Here is a 17,922-nt window from a genome sequence, read left to right as displayed (position 1 = left end):
CAAAACAGGAATGGTTTTACAGGTGGAGGCCACTGACATTTTTTTCCTTACTCATCTTTTCTATTTTTTTTTCACTAGTTTTGCATTTGGCTAGGTTCAGTGTCACTACAGGTAGCATGAGGCGATATCTGGACCCTATAAAGGTTCTACAGGCAGTCAACTCCATCAATACGTGCCATTGGCAAAAGGTTTGCAGTGTCTCTCAGCACAGTCTCAAGAGAATGGAGGAGATTCCAGGAGACAGGCAGTTACTCTAGGAGAGCTGGATAGGGCTGTAGAAGATCCTTAACCCATCAGCAGGACCAGTGTCTGCTCCTTTGTGCAAGGAGGAACAGGATGAGCACTGCCAAAGCCCTACAAAATGACCTCCAGCAGGCCACTGGTGTAAATGCCTCTGACCAAACAATCAGAAACAGACTTCATGAGGGTGGCCTGAGGGCCCGATGTCCTCTGGTGGGCCCTGTGCTCACTGCCCAGCACCATAGAGCTCGATTGGCATTTGCCATTGAACACCAGAATTGGCAGTTTTGCCACTGGCGCCCTTGTGCTTTTCACAGATGAGAGCAGGTTCACCCTGAGCACATGTGACAGACATGCAAGGGTCTGGAGAAGCCGAGGAGAATGTTATGCTGCCTGTAACTTCGTTCAGTATGACCATTTTGGTGGGTCACTGATGGTCTGGGGAGGCATATCCATGGAGGGACGCACAGACATCTACAGGCTAGACAATGGCACCCCGACTGCCATTAAGTATCGAAATGAAATCCTTGGACCCATTGTCAGACTCTACACTGGTGCAGTAGGTCCTGGGTTCCTCCTATGCACTACAATGCCCGGCCTCAAGTGGCGAGAGTATGCAGGCAGTTCCTTGAGGATGAAGGAATTGATACCATTAAATGACCCCCATGCTCGCATGACCTAAATCAATTTACCTCTGGGATATCATGTTTTGGTCCATCCAACACTGCCAGGTTGCACCTAAGACTGATCTGGGAGGAAATACCCCAGGACACCATCCATCATTTCATTAGGAGCATGCCCCGAAGTTGTCAGGCATGCATACAAGCACATGGGGGCCATACAAACTACTGAGTGTAGCAATAGTGCACACCAAGATGGACGCGTTCATCCATCTTGTTAAGAATCTTCCATTTTGTATCATCTCTCTCCCGTATCAGGCTTCCTCCTCCAATTTCCTCCCTCCCTCAGGAATGTGGTCTGTGTTAAAAAAGCAACAGGCCCCAGTGGGAGAGCTCCAGGGCTATAAACTTCCAACCGAGCTGGGGCCTAGATGTCTGTTAACTTCTCAATCTGGGATATTGTAAAGCCATAAACCAAGTTCTTCACTGAGCTCAAAGGCATTCCGGGTAGTCGTAAAAACAGACTTACATTTAAAACTCACTTTTCTATATAATTTTTATCTTCAAATTGGACATAATTACATAAACAGGGAGCACGTATTCGGACGGCTCACTTTAAGACAAGTCGCCTGGTATATTACACCCCCTAGCTTTCATATACAGGAGAGCAGAAAATTATATCTCCTGAACAATTCAAGCAGATATGTCATATTTCATATCTAACCGTTCAGCAGATGCGTCTGCATATTAATCTACTAGTGGCAAGGCTGCTAAATGCCCCGAGAATAAGTTATGAACCATGACATCAACTGTGAGAGTTTTGGTCATAGCCTGAGCTAATCTACACAACCCCCTCCCTAAATGAGGCGATTGGTTTTCTGCTTCAGGGAGACACCATGTGGAGTTCCTAGAAAAAGCTAAGCTAAGCTGAGTTGAAAAAAGTTGAAGATTCTCCCTTTTTAACATCGGAACCAACGGTGGGAGATAAGGCATCCTTTTTAACCTGACCTAGTAACAATCGCTCCCAGGCTGCCAGCACACAGGTTGTGGTCCATTAGCTGGAAAATTGTTGTGCAGGGTGCAGCTGGGTGTGGCATTGTTACGCACATGACAGCACAATTTTAGATTGGCTAGTCCTTTGGTCATGAGTTTGGTGAGAAGAGCTGGGGTCTGACACAGAGATCGTCACACTGAGTACCATTTTGAGTTGCTGCAATGAAATTTCAGCAAAATGTACTAGCCTGCTGTATAATGTTTTCACTTTGATTTTTGGGGTGTCTTTGAATTCAGTCCTCTTTAGGTTGATAATTTTAATTTCCATCAAACAATGGGGCATTCTTACGTTCCTAACACATTACCCAGTTCATATCAGTATAGATATCCAGCATATTTTTCCCCATTGAGATCTAATGTATTCTCAAAGTGTTCCTTTAATGTTTTTGAGCAGTGTATATGTATATCCCTAGTATGTGCTATCTCAAACAGAAAAGAAAGTTTTAACCGCTAGTTGTTCAGGAAATGGCAATACCATGTGTTTCTTCAATTTAGGGAATAACTTGCTGAGAATTTGTTCATGGTGACTCTGAAACCTCTGGAGCTTTGGAAATCCAGGAATAAAAAAACCTTCAAAGAAAACATTGGTAGATTGGATTATTGCACTATTTAGAACAAATATTAGCGCAAACATAATAAATAAATCTGAACCTGACAGTGCACAAAGATCTACAAATCCCATAACACTAAAACTTCTGAAAGAGGGAGGCCTGACATTGCATCCTATGCAAAATGCAACTGGATTACCACAGTACTAGGTACTTTCTTTAGATGGCTATAAGATGGATATAAAAATGTAAAACAATCACATATGATCCACAATACAATATTATTTCTTGACACACATAATAAAGATGTGCAAATTTACTACATATATATTGCTGCAAAAGACTCACCGTTTAGAATGTTTCTGGCAGAGTATAACAATGTCCTACAGCAATTACAACCCCAATTCCAAAAAGCTGGGGTGCTGTGTAAAATCTACAAAAAAACAGAAAGCAATGATTTGCAAACCTCATAAACCCATATTTTATTCACAACAGAAAATCAAAAACATATCAAAACACATCAAATGTTTAAATATGCCAATTCAAGAAAAAAATAAGGTAATTTTTAAATTGATGGCAGCAATGCGTCTGAAAAAAAAAGTTGATACAGGGCCATGGTCTAGCATCCCCTCTTTTAAGAATACTCTGTAAACGTCTGGGAACTGTTCTTAGCAGAGTGTTCTTAAGAGAAGAGGGGATGCCAGGGCCAGGACAAGGGTTGGGCAGGTGGGGTGGCTGCCATGGACACTGTAGTATCATGTGAGGTGGGTGGAGGGCACCATGAGGAGATATGGGGGGGGGGAATCTGCGTTGGGAGGGGGAATTTGGGGGGTGGCTTGGGGTAAGAATTGTTATAGCAGGGGACATTTGAGGGTGCTAGGAGTGATGATATTGGAGAGGGGGGAGGAAATTTGTGCTAGGATTGGACATTTTTTAATTGGGGGGGGGGAATTTGTGCTAGTAGGGATGATTGGGGGGTTTTGTGCTAGAAAAGGAAACTTGTGGGGGGGGGGGTGCTAGGAGGGGGGAGACTTTGTGCTAATTGGGAGGAATTTGTTGTAGTGGAGGGAAGAGGATTTGTGCTTGGAGGGGAAATTTGAAGGGTAGAGGATTTGAGTTAGGAGGGTGATTTTTTTTCTTTCTTTGGGGGTGGGGGGCAGTTGTGCTGGGGGAATTTGGGGAGAGAGAGGATTTGAACTTGGAGGGGGGATGGGGGGGGCAAAGATTTGTGCTGGGATGGGGGATTTCAGTAGGGGAGCAGATTAGAACTTGGAGGAGGGGGAATTTATGCTTAGTGGGTAAGCATGCAGAATAGTGCTGGATTTTTATTTTTTTTGGGGGGGTGGGGATTTTTGCTAACACGATGCTCATACATCTTGGAGGAGAGGGGGAACTCAGATTGGTATATTTACGTTAGGCTCTAGATGACCTTGTCCGGGTACAGGGGGAGGCTATAACTTAGTCCTGTCCCAACGTTTTGAGACATATTGCTGCCATCAGTTTCAAAATTACCTTATTTTTTTTCCTAAAACAGTAAATATAAACATTTGATAGGTTTTGATATGTTTTCTGTTTTCGATTTGAATAAAATATGGGTTTATGATAGTTGTACATCATTGCATTCTGTTTTTATGTAGATTTTACACAGCATCTCAACTTTTCTGAAATTGGGGTTGTATGTCTGGACTAGAACCGTGGTGTTACAACATTTAGGCTATATGCTTACAATGAAATTCACATCTCTGTATTTGTATGTCCTCTGCTAAAACTGGATTGTAAATCTTTGCCAAACTACTGCCTTTCCAAAAAAGAATTGACCCCCTAGGACCAAACTGTCTGCAAGACAAACACTTTCCTGCAAACAGTCATGATAAATGTGTGCTCAGGAGATGTCAGACCAGAGGCTTCTGCACAGAAGTGTCTAGATGGCTTCATGGGCATCTGACCCAGGAATGTAAAGCAGCATGTTAAGTGTTTGCTTAGGATGTCAAGAAAAAATAAACTTCTGAAAATACAACAAATCGGGAATATATATATATTTATTTATTTTTTGTAATGTTTGTACTGACCTGATATGATTTCAGCTATAAACAGGGAAGGCCCTGTAGGTTAGAAGACCAGCTCAGCTTTTTTATGGTGCACTAGGGACAGAAGCTCTATGGTGATCATATACACAGAATGATGTAGCCATCATTTTAAATCCTGGGTAGATTATATGCAAGCAAATGCCTGTCTACTTCTAAACACCATAACTGGCCCATACACATTTAACTTACTGTCACATTTGTTATAATTTATGCCTGATAACTAGGTCATTGGAATGTATCTTAATAGGGTGCCATCAATACCTATTTTCACTGCGATAAGAAATTATATTTTTCTGCCATCCATAAAAATCACATGAATAAAACTCTCCTGTTTTAGTATTTCTTCTTTAACTTAAACTCACCGTGCATTGCGTGTCTCTGGTTGGTTAGCAGCTGAGCTAAAGCCCAAAAAGCATCCTCCTCATTAAGGTACATGAGGAGCACCGCTGCAATCTGACTCATCCCCTGACAGTAGCTGACTTCCTGTAGAAGACAGAAGCAGGGCAAGTCAATAGTGTACAGTATGAAAACACAGGCTGAAAATAAAATCGTAAATTCGCAACACAATTCAATGGCTATAAAGTGAACCTGTCAGGTCTTGATATGTGACAACCAATGTTACAGATAAAAGGAAGCACCATAACATGCCTCCCTGTTTTTGTCAATTAGACTTCTGTGTAGCCAAAGAGCTGCTGATGCAACATAACCGGGTCAGACTTTAGACCTATTTTACATGCCCCTATTGCCGCACTACCTCACTAGCACTGTTACTAGTTGCAAGGCACTCTATATATCAGTTAAAGTGGAGCTCTAACCAGAAGGGAAAGTCCTGCTTTAAGGAATCCCCATTTAGGATTGGCACCGTTAGGCAGCGCGTGCCAGATTTTGACAGATACCAGCTCCCCTTTCTGCTGCGAATGTCTAGGTGATCGAAAGCGGAAGTTGTCATCCCCACTTCCTGTAGTCTTCTGGGACACGTGATAGGTCCCAGAAGACTGCGGGACAATTCACAAAGTGCAGTGCTACTCCCGCATGCGCAGTGGGAACCCAGCTGTGAAGTTGCAAGCTGTCACAGCCCGGTGCCCACACTGAAGATGTTGGCACTGGGGTGAGAGGATGGCCGGAGAAACTGGCTGTGGTGAAGACACCCCTGGATCGAGGGACAGGTGAGTGTCTGTTTTTTAAAAGTCACCAGCTACAGGTTTTCTAACTGCTATTTTTTTACATTTTGACTGGATCTCTACTTTAATAAGACATAAACAGGAGTTTTTGTAGATGGCAAGGATTTCCCACACTTTGGAGAGATTCCTTTCAGTTCTCTCCAGGTATTAAACTTCCCCTACTCTATCCAAAATATTAAAAAAAAAAAAAAAAGTCTTTACTTTAGATGTACTTTAATACAAGTAAAAAAACAGACAAACAGAGATAGCATTAATGTTTGCAAATACGGAGATTATAGAAGGTAAATAGGGCAGATAGCTTCAGTGATCAATGTTTTAACATTTTTATTGATTTTAACAAAGTCACCATGAATCTGGTATAGACAAAAGAAGAACAATTAAGACGTGTGAAGTACAAATAGTATAACCCAGACATACAAAAATAAATAAATAACAATACTTTTTCACAGCGATATAACAGGCAATCTTATGGACAGGTTTTAGGTAGCGATCCCCAGGAAAAAAAGTCTGGGGGGAGTAAAGCAGTAATAAGGGAAGGTGGGCTAACAGTGGACTAGTCACAATACAGTAGATAGAGATTGGAGTTTGAGGGATAAGAGGAAGAATACAGAGTGGGAAGAGGAAGAATAGAGGTGCAGAGCAGGCAACTGGGAAAAAGAAAAAAAAAAAAAGGAGTACAATAGAAAAAGGGGGAGCTATGGCAGTAAGAGGGAGATAAGAAAAGGCAGAAAGGGGATTAGAAAAAGTAAGGGTAAAAGTAGGGTCTCTTTGCAATCAGGATGGGGATAGTTGGCCCATCAAGGTACAGGTTTAACTTTTAAAAATGTCAAAAGTTTGCCATTAGGTTTACCATTATACTAAAAGTAAATTCCACATTTTGGGTTGTCACCAAAACAGGAAAAAAAGGTGAAACTTTCCAATAGGGACACTTGTTCTGTTGACCCTGGTGACAACTATCACTTTTGAAGAATTTCCTCAAACTTCCTGTTTTGGCTATGAGACAGGAAGTGAATTAAAATCACCCCAATGGGACAGAGATGGCACAAAAGACTGACGGGAATTATAACGCTCACTTACACTATCCAAAAAAAAAAAAATTTTGCCTTTAGTTTGGCTTAACTTTTTTTTTAAAGAGGCAGACTTTTGCTTTCCAGGACCTGGCACCTGTGAATATATAAGTATGTGCAATGTTACCTTCATACAAGCCACTGTTTTTTACTTAGTGAAGCTTCAACCAGGCCTTTCCACGTGGTATATTTTTAAGTGTATAGATCAACATATACTGACGCAATCAAACATGTTTGCCTTTGGGATAGTTCCAAACAATGAAAAATTTTTCCTCTGTATAACAAATCCTAAAACACCGAGGAGGATTCTGAGCCAGGACCAAGTACCAACTCATAAGGCATTTAATTGGTTTTGGCAGCCAAGGCAGCTTTGCATTTGGCATTGGCATTTAAAATATTTTGCCATATATTCTTGCATTTATTTTGGGAGATTTTCTAGGACTGTAGAACTGGGTAGATGAGAAGAAATCAATCTGCCTGGGTATTTGACATTATGCTAGACATTAGAGGAATGTAGCTATACAGGGCTCTGTAAATTGTTTCCTAACGTAGGAGGGGTATATAAGATAGAAGCTATGGAGACGGGAAATGGTATGGCTAAACCAAAGAGGAATATTGGCTCATGTGTAGAAAAGTGTCAACTGAGAGATTTGTGCTGCATGATAGTAGCTAGCTAAGGGTCGTTTCACACTGCTCCACTGCAGTTTGACCGCAGCATGAGTATACCTGCAGTTTTCACGCAGGTTACCCATAGGTTTTATATTTTCTGGAAGTGCACCAAAAGTCCTGAATGCTGTATCTTTGGTGCTCTTTCCAAAAACAAGCCAAAAACACAGATCATAATAGAAAGTCTATGGAAACCATGGGTTAACAGCACAAAACCTATGGGTACACCTGCGCTGTGGCCAATCCGCAGTGCAGTAGTGGGAAACCACTCTAAATGGGGGAGTCTCAGGCTTCCCTGAGCTTTGTTTTTAAAACATATTTGTGTCGCTACTCTAGGCCTAGTTGGACACCAGATGAATTTAGGCATTTCGGATTGTAGCAAAGAAAGAATATGTGTGATGGTACATGCACTGGGAGGGTGCAGAAAACGTATAGTGGTTTGAGCAATTTGGTCATTTTGACTGCAGCTATCCCTCCTAGCCAAGAGATAGGATGTGGTTTCTAATCAACTAAAAGGTCTTGTTTGTAACGTATTACGTGTGGGTTGATTGGTTTGGAAGATGAAATCGCAGCATTAGTTTGGTTGATGCCCAAATTAGGAAGTCTGTTAGAGGGCCAGCTGAAATCAAAATTATCTTTATGATCTGTGAAGTGTCAGGAGAGCTGGAAATATCTAAAAATTTTAGATTGCTAAGAAGCAGTCCAGAAATTGTAGTGAAGTTGTAAATTAGGAAAAAAGAATTTAGAAACAAGATTTCTTAAAAATAAAACAAATGTAATTGTCACACATACACACAACTTATGTTGGTATCCCACAATGTTTAATTCATTGAGTCAGGTGAGCGCCTAATTAGTATGTCCAAAGGCTTGATGGTTAAAACAGAAAGTAGGGGCAACCTTTTTGGGTTCCTTTGAAGCTATTGGGAAGCTTTCAAATTTAAAGCCCAAGTATTTAACAGAAGCAAGCAGGCTCAAATCCATTTGATAAAGTTAAAGTCAAATCCCTATTTTCTTAATATGTAAAGTAAATAGTCTATTTTAATATCAAAAGAGACTAGCAGTAGGGCATATTGTATGATCTCTGGAGATCTGGATGAGGTGGGGCAGTCTATACATGTTGTCACTTCCCTTCTGGCTGGGCATAAACCTCACCTGGTCTTTTGAGATTAGTTAGTATTTTCTATATTTAGTCGTGTGGAAATAACTTGTGCCAGAATTTAAAAGTACAAGTTAATGAGTGAAATCACTCTATAGGTAGATCTGTTGGTGCCGTACATGGCTGGTTTGGGGAGCACGCTATAAGCTGATGTCAAGGAATCTTGTGCCTTTTAAAGGGCTGTTTTAATTGCACTTGGGCAGTATTAAAAATATATTAAATAAAAAGGCTGTAAAGCCATCCGGGCTAGGTTGTTTTTGGAGTTTAAGGTTTTTGGATTTACTTTAGCTATATTTCATTAACAAGTAGAGTCTTTAACCGCTTGCCTACAGGGCACTTATACCCCCTTCCTGCCCAGGCCAATTTCCAGCTCTCAGCGCTGTCACACTTTGAATGATAGTTGCGCGGTCATGCAATACTGTACCCATATGAAATTTTTATCATTTTTTTGTGACAGATAGAGCTTTATTTTGGTGGTATTTAATCACCTCTGGGTTTTTTATTTTTTCTTAAACAAACCAAAAACCGCTGAAAATTAAAAAAAAAAAGTTTTTTCTTAGTTTTTGTTGTAAAAGTTTGTAAATAAGAGATTTTTCTCCTTCACTGATGTGCGCTAATGAGGCTGCAGTGATGGGCACGGATAGGCTGCATTGATGGACACTGATAGGTGGCACTGATGAGGAGGCACTGGTAGGTGGCACTGATGGGCATTGACAGGCATCACCGATGGGCACTGAAAAGCAGCACTGATATATGACACTGATAGGCACTGATAGGCGGCACTGACTGGCACTGTTAGGCGGCACTGACGGGCACTGTTAGGCGGCACTGACGGGCACTGATAGGCGGCACTGATAGGTGGCACTGACAGGCAATGATAGGTGGCACCGATTGGCGGCACTGATGGGTGACACTGAAAGGCAGTTCAGATGGGCACTGATATGTGGCATTGATGTGCACTGGTAGGCACTGATATGTGGCATTGATGTGGCACTGATGGGCACTGGCACGTGGCACTGTTCAGCACTGTCAGCTGGCACTGACAGGTGGCACTTCTGGGGCCACATTGATTATCAGGGCACACTGATCATCAGTGCTCTGATGATCAGTGTACATGTCCCCTCTGCGGAATGCCGATTACCGGCTCTCCTCTACTCTCGTGCTGTCAGCGTAACAGCACGTGAGGAGAGAAATGCCGATGACACTGTTCAACAGGTAAAAAGTTTTGGGCATAAAATTAGCTAATCTTACATAATTTTGGGGTGCCGAAAACGAAAATGACCCTAAAAAATGTTGATTGGCTCTAGTTTCCATGCTATATTCACTCATCTAATGACGTAAGCCATTCAAAATTATGATGCAACTTCAGCTGCATATTGCGCAATTGATACTGGTGACCAATAGAAAATTGCATGTATACTGAGATGATGCAATATTAGCCTTTAATTGCATCACTTCACTGCATAAAAGCTGCAGTATCTGTAGCTGATTGTAGTTCGACAGCGTCTTTACATTTCGTTTTATGCTTATATAGGCTACTCAGTAATGCCTCGAACTTGTGTGAATAAAGCAGATCATTTCTGCTATATCTGCGGTGAAATAACTTTTATCTCACAAAAAAGGAGGATAACAGGAATGATTAAGAAAGCCTACAACTTGTATTTTGGCTGCAAGATAGGAGACCAGGACAAGAGCTGGGCACCACATATATGCTGCAATTCTTGTGGGACGGCACTGGAGCAATGGTTGAATGGAAAAAAGGCATCTATGCCTTTCGCTGTGCCAATGATTTGGAGAGAGCCAACAGATCATGTTAGTAATTGTTACTTTTGTATGGTGCCTCCAATTGTAAAAGGGCTAAATAAGAAGAAAAAGTTATCTGTGCACTATCCAAATATTCCATCGGCAATACGTCCAGTTCCTCATGGAGAGGGGCTACCAATTCCTAAAGCACCAGAATCCTTCGTGGTTGAGTCAAGTGAGGAAGAACCTGAAGTGTGTAGTCACGTGCAGTTGTAAGAGATATAGCCCTTTCCTCGAATACAAGAGAAAAGCCAAGAGAAGCAAAACCGACACAAACTGAAGACAAAACTAGTGAGAATCCTAAGTATTAAAATGATTCAACTTAGCTTATGGCTATAATTTTTCTTGGTAATCCTATGCAATATATTATGCCATTTAGGCTTTGTTATGTAGTCAATATCACTTGCTTTATATTTGTGGAAAGACATCTATCTATATAATTATTGTGCATTATGTAGTCATTACGCCTATAGTAGAAAACTTTCCGTTTACAGAAAAACTAGAGCCAATTGACAAATTTCATTGTTATATTTGAACTCAGAATGTGAAATTCATTAAGAAATGGATCCTTTTGTTTCCAAAACTGGCAAAAAATAAAAATTTGTTGAACAGTGTAATCGGCATTTCTCTGTTTACATGTGATTGGACACAGCTGATCACATGACCGAGACGACATCTTCTTTGGCTCTTTCCGTAGATCGGTGATCCGCTGTGTCCAAGGGACACAGCACACCGCCGATCGCCGCGCTACGCGCTCCCTGAGCCACGCATGCGCGGTGAGAATGGGAGGACGTCATATGACGTCCTCCCAGAACGAGAGAACCACCTTGCGCCCGTCATTGGACTATATGGCGGGCGGGAGGTGGTTAAATTGGTATAAATTGGTCTGGAAAATGGCAGAAAAAGAGCATAGGTTTATGAACCGAAGTGTTGAATTGATGAATATAATTGGGACTGATGTTTTCAGAAAATTTCTGTGACCTTGATGAGATTACTTATTAATAAGCCAATATCTGTCTTCAGTCAAACCAGATTGTGTAATGGGGGTTTTGTGTTGAAGCTTAAGGGGTACCATAGTATCCGATTTATTGCTATTGACTTAGAATCTATATATATCCACACTAAACCTGATTCCACTTTGGCTGCTTCTCTCCTATCTAACTGTATTTGTGATATAAAAACTTGGATGGCACACAATTTCCTTTAATTAAACTGTGACAAGACTGAAATCATGCTTATTTGCACCAATTATGTAAGGCCAGTCCTGGCAGCCTCTCTATAGATGACACTGTACTTGAGCTTCAGTAAAAAATTGAAAAATCTAGGGGTGATATTTGATGCTAGTTTAACCTTTGATCCACTTGTACAAAATGGTGTGAGAAACATTGCTCAGCTGCATCCTATGCTACCATACACTGTAGATGAAAAGCTGATCCATACATTTGTGTTCTCCCGACTTGATTGCTGCAATGCTCTACTCGCTGGTGTACCTAAATCAAAAATTAATCAACTTAATTATGTACAAAACTCTGCAGCCAGAATCCTGACTAGGACTGGTACAAATGACCATATTACCCCTATCCTGGAGTATTTGCACTGGCTACCTGTCAGGGTTTGCTAAGAATTTAAGATCCTCCTGCTCACCTATAAGGCTCTTAATGGCTTGGCACCACATTATCTCTCTGAACTTTTATCAACTTTTTCCCCTCTCGCAACCTCCGCTCCTCAAATTCTGGTTATCTTTGTGTTCCCCCTACTCACCTACACGATGTGCTCCAAAACTCTGGAATTCACTTCTAAAGAACATCAGAGAGTCATCTTGTCTAAATTCATTAAAATCAAACCTAAAAATGTTTTTCTTTAGACAAGTTTTCATGTAATTGTCCCTTTTTTCCTTCTTGTGTTTTCTTTGTAAAGCGCTTTGAGAAGCTATCTTTAAAGACGCTACGTAAAATAAAGTTTATTATTGTTATTATCTGGTCCTTCAAATTTGCTTATTAGCCAGGTTTATTTAGGCTGAGGTTTTGTTATAGGTTGCCAAATTTAAGAGCTGCAATAGAAGTCAAATTGTATTGCATCATGGATTTAGTATATTCTTGGTCACTGTTTCTTCCTTTGGGAGGCTAGTTGGATGATACAGATCCCAATAGTGGCCTTCTGGGCTTCCCACAGGAAGCCTGGGGATTCAACAGAGAAAGTGATGACTGAAGTATTCAGTTAAGGCAGCCTGAATGGCAAAGTTAGTGGAGGGATTGGTGAATAGTGAGTAATTAAGGGTTTAGTGGTAGCCAGGATTTTTTTAAATAAGGGATGTTAGAGAGTTTTAAGCAAAAGATGTAATGCTGGGTATACACTGTCTGAAAATCAGCCGCTTCAGCAGAAACCGGCCAACATTCAGCCAATGTATACAGAAGCCAGTCTAACAACCAGCATTTGTCAAAGGAACATGCTGGAAAACCAGCATCTGATCAGTGCTCAAAAACAATGGCTGTGAGCGCTGATCAGTGTGTTCTGGCAGGAGGGAGTCCCACTATCAGAATACAAAGGCACAATGAGGAGATTGCAGCACTGTCATTGCTTGTATTGGTACAGCGATCTGTCAGGTTTTTTTTCATTCAGCCTGCTGGGCTGAACAAAGAAAAAGGAGATAGTAACTAACAAACAACAAAAAACAATAGTGCAAAGTCGCAAAAGGTCAGCCAAACAATATATATAGCTCTTAGGTCAGGGGGGTGAAGCCAAACCTTGGTGTCATAAAACAATTAGTTGGCCAAGTATATGACACAAGTGAGGGAAGTATTAAAAATATTAATACATTATAGGAGAAACTATTGTGGGAAACATGGTTAATTAGATAGAGTTGTCACATAAAGGAGGTGCTGTTAATCTTTTCTGACAAAAAGAACCTCGTAAGCTCAAAGCCTGAAGAAAAGAAAACATATCCAACTCACAAGATATAAATCTTGAACAAATCAAGGCTCATGTGTTTAATCCCCAGGTTAATGTTAGCGCCGACTTTGTTAGCTTTGCACATGTGCACCTTCATCAAAGTTTTTTTAAACATTTCAATCAATTGTATCTCTGGCATTGGCACTGTCTGCAGCATTGATATACAAGAAATGGGTTTCCAATTCAATAAAAACAACTGGATTGGAAGAAATTCATATATATGAAAGAAACAGGGGTGCTAAACTAAAGATTATTGATTAAAGGTCCGCTAACAAGCCAACATGTTTAATTATTCGGGTCTCATCATGTTATGGGAGATTTTGTTCATCGGAGCTGTAAAACATGGCAAAAAAAAATTGGAATTAAAAGTAACAATAATGACTGTTTCTTTCATGTATTCAGTTCAAATTTTCAATGGAGGATTTTCTATTTTCAATAATAAAATAGAAGACTTTTGTAGTAGTTACATTTGTTGGCAGTGGTTGTCTCCCTTCAACATACCTTTAGTTGGGTGCTACTAAATGCTCCGATTTCAGATAACCCCTGAAATAATCAAGCTCTGAGCTCTCAATTAATATCACAGGTGCCCAAGGGGGCAGGCCTAGCAGAATGAGTCCCCCTAAAAATAATTTTTGGTTCATCTAAAAGCACTCTATAAATGTATTTTTTATTTAAGTACAGTAAGTAAATCTAGAGAAAAGTGAATTTTTACCCCATAGCAATCAGTGTTTATCTTTCACTCTAAACTGCGATGGAGGAGTAATTAAAAAAATCTGATCAGCTGTCACAGGTAAACAAAAACATACTGTCTGAAGTTTTTTTTATATTCCTTATAAAATAAAATGTATTGTTTCAGATTCATATTTGGCTATGTATTAAACAGGTTAAGTTATTTACAGTGTAGTTAGCAAGAGATGAACTGCTTAAAAATATTTTCACATATACATAATGTCTTACCGTATTGTAAACAGAATATGCTGATAAAACATCAAACAATGCCCTCTGCCTGTAAAAAAAAATGCAATAATTGTAATAAACACATTATATATCAGCATGACAGCACAATTCACTAAGTACTAGCACAATGCTTAGTGCTACTTCTCCATTAATGGATGGCTAGCTTCAGCACAGGTGAGGGTATGTATAAACACCCAATCACACCAGCAAAGCTACTTGTTATTGCATAAGGAGATTTTCCATCTTCTTGCAAGCAGGCCTGAACCTTCATTCTTCTTTGGAATAAGAGCAAAACACAGCATCACTGCTTTCAGTAGGCAAGAGACAACAAGAGGAAGATAATTCCCTGCCCACCATTCTTGAAAGTAGGTTCACACAGGTTTCAGCTTTACATTAATCTGAACAGCAACATATACAGCAAACATTTACACAGATTTAGGCAAGTTTTAAAGTGATTGTAAACCCTCACCTTGTAAAACAACCCATTCAGTTTAAAATAGAAATGAAGGGCAAAACATGTGTATACTGTAGTATAGTTAGAAAATGGGGTTAATCCACTGACCATCAGTGCCTTGTGGGGGGTTCTTTCCCCTACTGATGCAGATGCTGGGGGGGGAATTCTTTCTCTCAGTGAAAAATTCTTTACCCTATGACCACAGTCATTTTACCTTCCACTGATCACCAAAGTTTGGGTTTTTTTCTCCCACTGACAGCCAATCCCATAAGGTTTTGCCTTCCTCTGACCAGCAGGCAGGGCTATGTTACATACTCAAGACCACCTTTTCTCTCTGTATCTTGAGCTATGTGCATTCTATAAGTTCTGTGTTACATACTCCTGAATGCTGTACTGTACACACTGTGATTTACAGTATGTTATGTAGTCCACTGCACTCTGTAGGTTGTGCTGTAAAATCCATACTCCTGACTACGGTGTTTATTGTCGTAATAATTGCGGGTTGCCATGTAGCTCCCAACTATTTTAATGAAGCTATGTTTTACGGTATGATCAGACAAAGGTGTTAAGTGTTGACAGCATCAGTACTGCTTCTCTCCTCACCTTCTAAATGAGAACACAAAAGCAGATGGAAGCAAGTTAATTCAACATAGATGGAAGTCAAATGTAGGTCTATCAGAATGAAAGAATACTGTGCATCAAAGCCTTCACCACTCACTTGACTCCATAACGCTCCCGAAACATAATGTGATTGCGGAATGTACGATTCACATCCATATCAATCTGCTTGATCTCTGTTGAATACATCTTTGCCAGATCTTTCATTTTCTATGTTACAAAACAGCAGAGATGTTAAACGTATACAATATTACAACATTTAATGACAGCAAAAATTATTAGTATGAAATGATGTCCACAAGTCAAAAGCCATTTTTGTGAGGAGTTCATTTGAACTAACTAAAGTGAATAACAACAGTATGCTGCATCTTGTAACCCCTTATACAAAAGAATTCCGAGGCTTTTTTCTACTGTAGAGAAAAATGAATGCATTAAGCCTATTGACTGAACACCTACTCAAAAATTAAATAATAGGAACTGGAGTTACCAGATATTGCCTTTCAGCATAAATAAAAACAAACCACTCTATGTGACTACTGCAGTTCTATATTGCAAAGATAACTATTAAAAACAAAATATATAGACACTTAGCCATGCTGGATTTGCAAAATGTATTTTATTCTGCCACAATTGTATAAAAACATTTAAAAATCCTATTTTAAAGCTACTTACTTGTATTCCTTTGATCTTCTACAATCAAGTACAGGTAAAGAAGTAATCCTTATTTTGATCTAATCAATGGCCAAACATATCAAAGCAAAATAAAACACAATGGAGAAGATTTACTAAAACTTGAGCACTCAGAACCTGATGTAGCTCTGCATCAGAACCAATCAGCTTTTAACTTCAGCTTGTTCAGTTAAGGTTTGGCAGTAAAACTTAAAACAATTGAGTACTGTCCATGATACTTTTTTTATTTGCACTAACATACAATTTTGAGGACAAGCTTTCGGGGTATGTCCCCTTCTTCAAAGTCCAAACTTTGAAGAAGGGGACATACCCCGAAAGCTTGTCCTCAAAATTGTATGTTAGTGCAAAAAAATAAAGTATCACGGACAGTACTCAATTGTTTCTGTCGCAAATGCACTAATATGGCTACAATCACCTCAAGCAGTAAAACTTAGAAACTGATTAGTTTCTATGCAGAGTTGTACCAGATTTTGCACTCTCCAGATTTAGTAAATCAACCACAATGTATTATACAATTACCTGAACTAATTGCAAGAGCTGGAAACATTTCAATTCCCAATATCCAGTTCAAGTTTTATATTTTTTTTTTAATGCAACGCTTGTTTTTTGAAACTTGGACTAGATATTGGGGAATTGAAATTTTTCCAAAACAGGCAGCAATCCAGAAGGTGGCATACATCGTCTGGGATTTATCTATTTGTAACCAAGCAGATTTTCATTTTTTTATGGATTTTGAATTGTGGAATACATTCTTTAAAAACCTGCTTGGTCACAAATAGATAAATCCCAGAAGATGTATGCAACTCTCTGGGTTGCTGCCTGTTTTTTAAAATCTGTGTTAGGCTACGTTCACATTAGCGTTGTGTGCAGGTGGCAGACAGGCGTTTGGGAAGTGTTTTTACCGCTTCCCAAATGCCTAGGACAATTCTGCACATTGCAGCACATGGTGCTGTTCTAACAGGAGCGTTAGCATCACGTAGTGGCAAAACGGACGCCTCTGGTCAAGTCAGGAGGCGTTGAAGCCTCCTATTCTAGTCTATGGTGCCGCTCCGCAAAAGCCCGGACGGCATTTGCGGGGCGGTTGTGACACACTTGCAGGGCGTTTGCGGAGCGGTAACACCATTTAAACTTCATTATAGGCATTTGTGGAGCGTTTTTAACGCTCGGCAAACGCCTAGCAACCGCCGCTAAACTGCGTTTGCCGAGCGTTAAAAAACGCTCTGCAAACGCTGGACCAACGCATGCCAAACCCTAAAGGGGCGTTTGGCAAGCGTTGGTAAAACAGTCAAGTTTGAATGAGTCCTTATAGCAGGAACGCTCCAAAAGCAAATGTGCAGCTTCCCTACACACACGTGAACTCACTGGGGTTTATTTACTAAAGCTGGAGAGTGTCAAATCTGGTGTAGTTCTGCATAGAAATGAATCAGATTCCAGGTTTTCTTCATCAAAGCTTAACTGAACAAGCTGAAGTTCCTAGATTGTAAGCTCGTAAGAGTAGGGCCCTCTTACCCCTCGTACGCTGTCTGTCTTTGTTGTACTGTGCCATGTATTGTCCCCCCCTATTGTACAGCGCTGAGCAAACCCTTTGGCGCTATATAAACTCGTAGTAATAATAATAATAATAAGTTAGAAGCTGATTGGCTACCATGCACAGCCAGCTGCACAAGATTTTGCACTCCTCATTTTTAGTAAATCAACCCCTTTGCATTTTGTGAATGGGTTCACAGAACACAAAGCTTTCTGTGATTGGACATAAAAAGGGGAGGCAGACACACAACAGGACAGCTGCTGTGCTGGAGAGTCAAAAGTCTCCCGTCAGTGTGCCAAAAATAT

General features: G+C 40.3%; 1 protein-coding gene across 1 annotated transcript in view; it reads right to left on the bottom strand.

The window, feature by feature from the left end:
* Positions 1 to 17,922, bottom strand: part of LOC149440871 (uncharacterized) — a 207,510-nt gene that overhangs the window by 20,488 nt on the left and 169,100 nt on the right. Inside the window, exons 8-11 of the mRNA XM_089658104.1 lie at positions 15,500 to 15,609; positions 14,328 to 14,376; positions 4,911 to 5,031; positions 2,389 to 2,483 (exon numbers count right to left, since the gene is read on the bottom strand). Of these exons, the coding sequence (XP_089514230.1) occupies positions 2,389 to 2,483; positions 4,911 to 5,031; positions 14,328 to 14,376; positions 15,500 to 15,609 (375 nt within the window). The remainder of the gene's footprint in view (positions 1 to 2,388; positions 2,484 to 4,910; positions 5,032 to 14,327; positions 14,377 to 15,499; positions 15,610 to 17,922) is intronic.

Source organism: Staurois parvus, unplaced genomic scaffold (genome assembly GCF_062004578.1).
Source record: "Staurois parvus isolate SC_StPar_1 unplaced genomic scaffold, SC_StPar_1.0 ptg001051l, whole genome shotgun sequence".
NCBI classification, from domain to species: Eukaryota; Metazoa; Chordata; class Amphibia; order Anura; family Ranidae; genus Staurois; species Staurois parvus.
The sequence above is the reverse complement of the archived record's forward strand: the minus strand, read 5'-3'. Positions and strand labels throughout refer to the sequence as shown.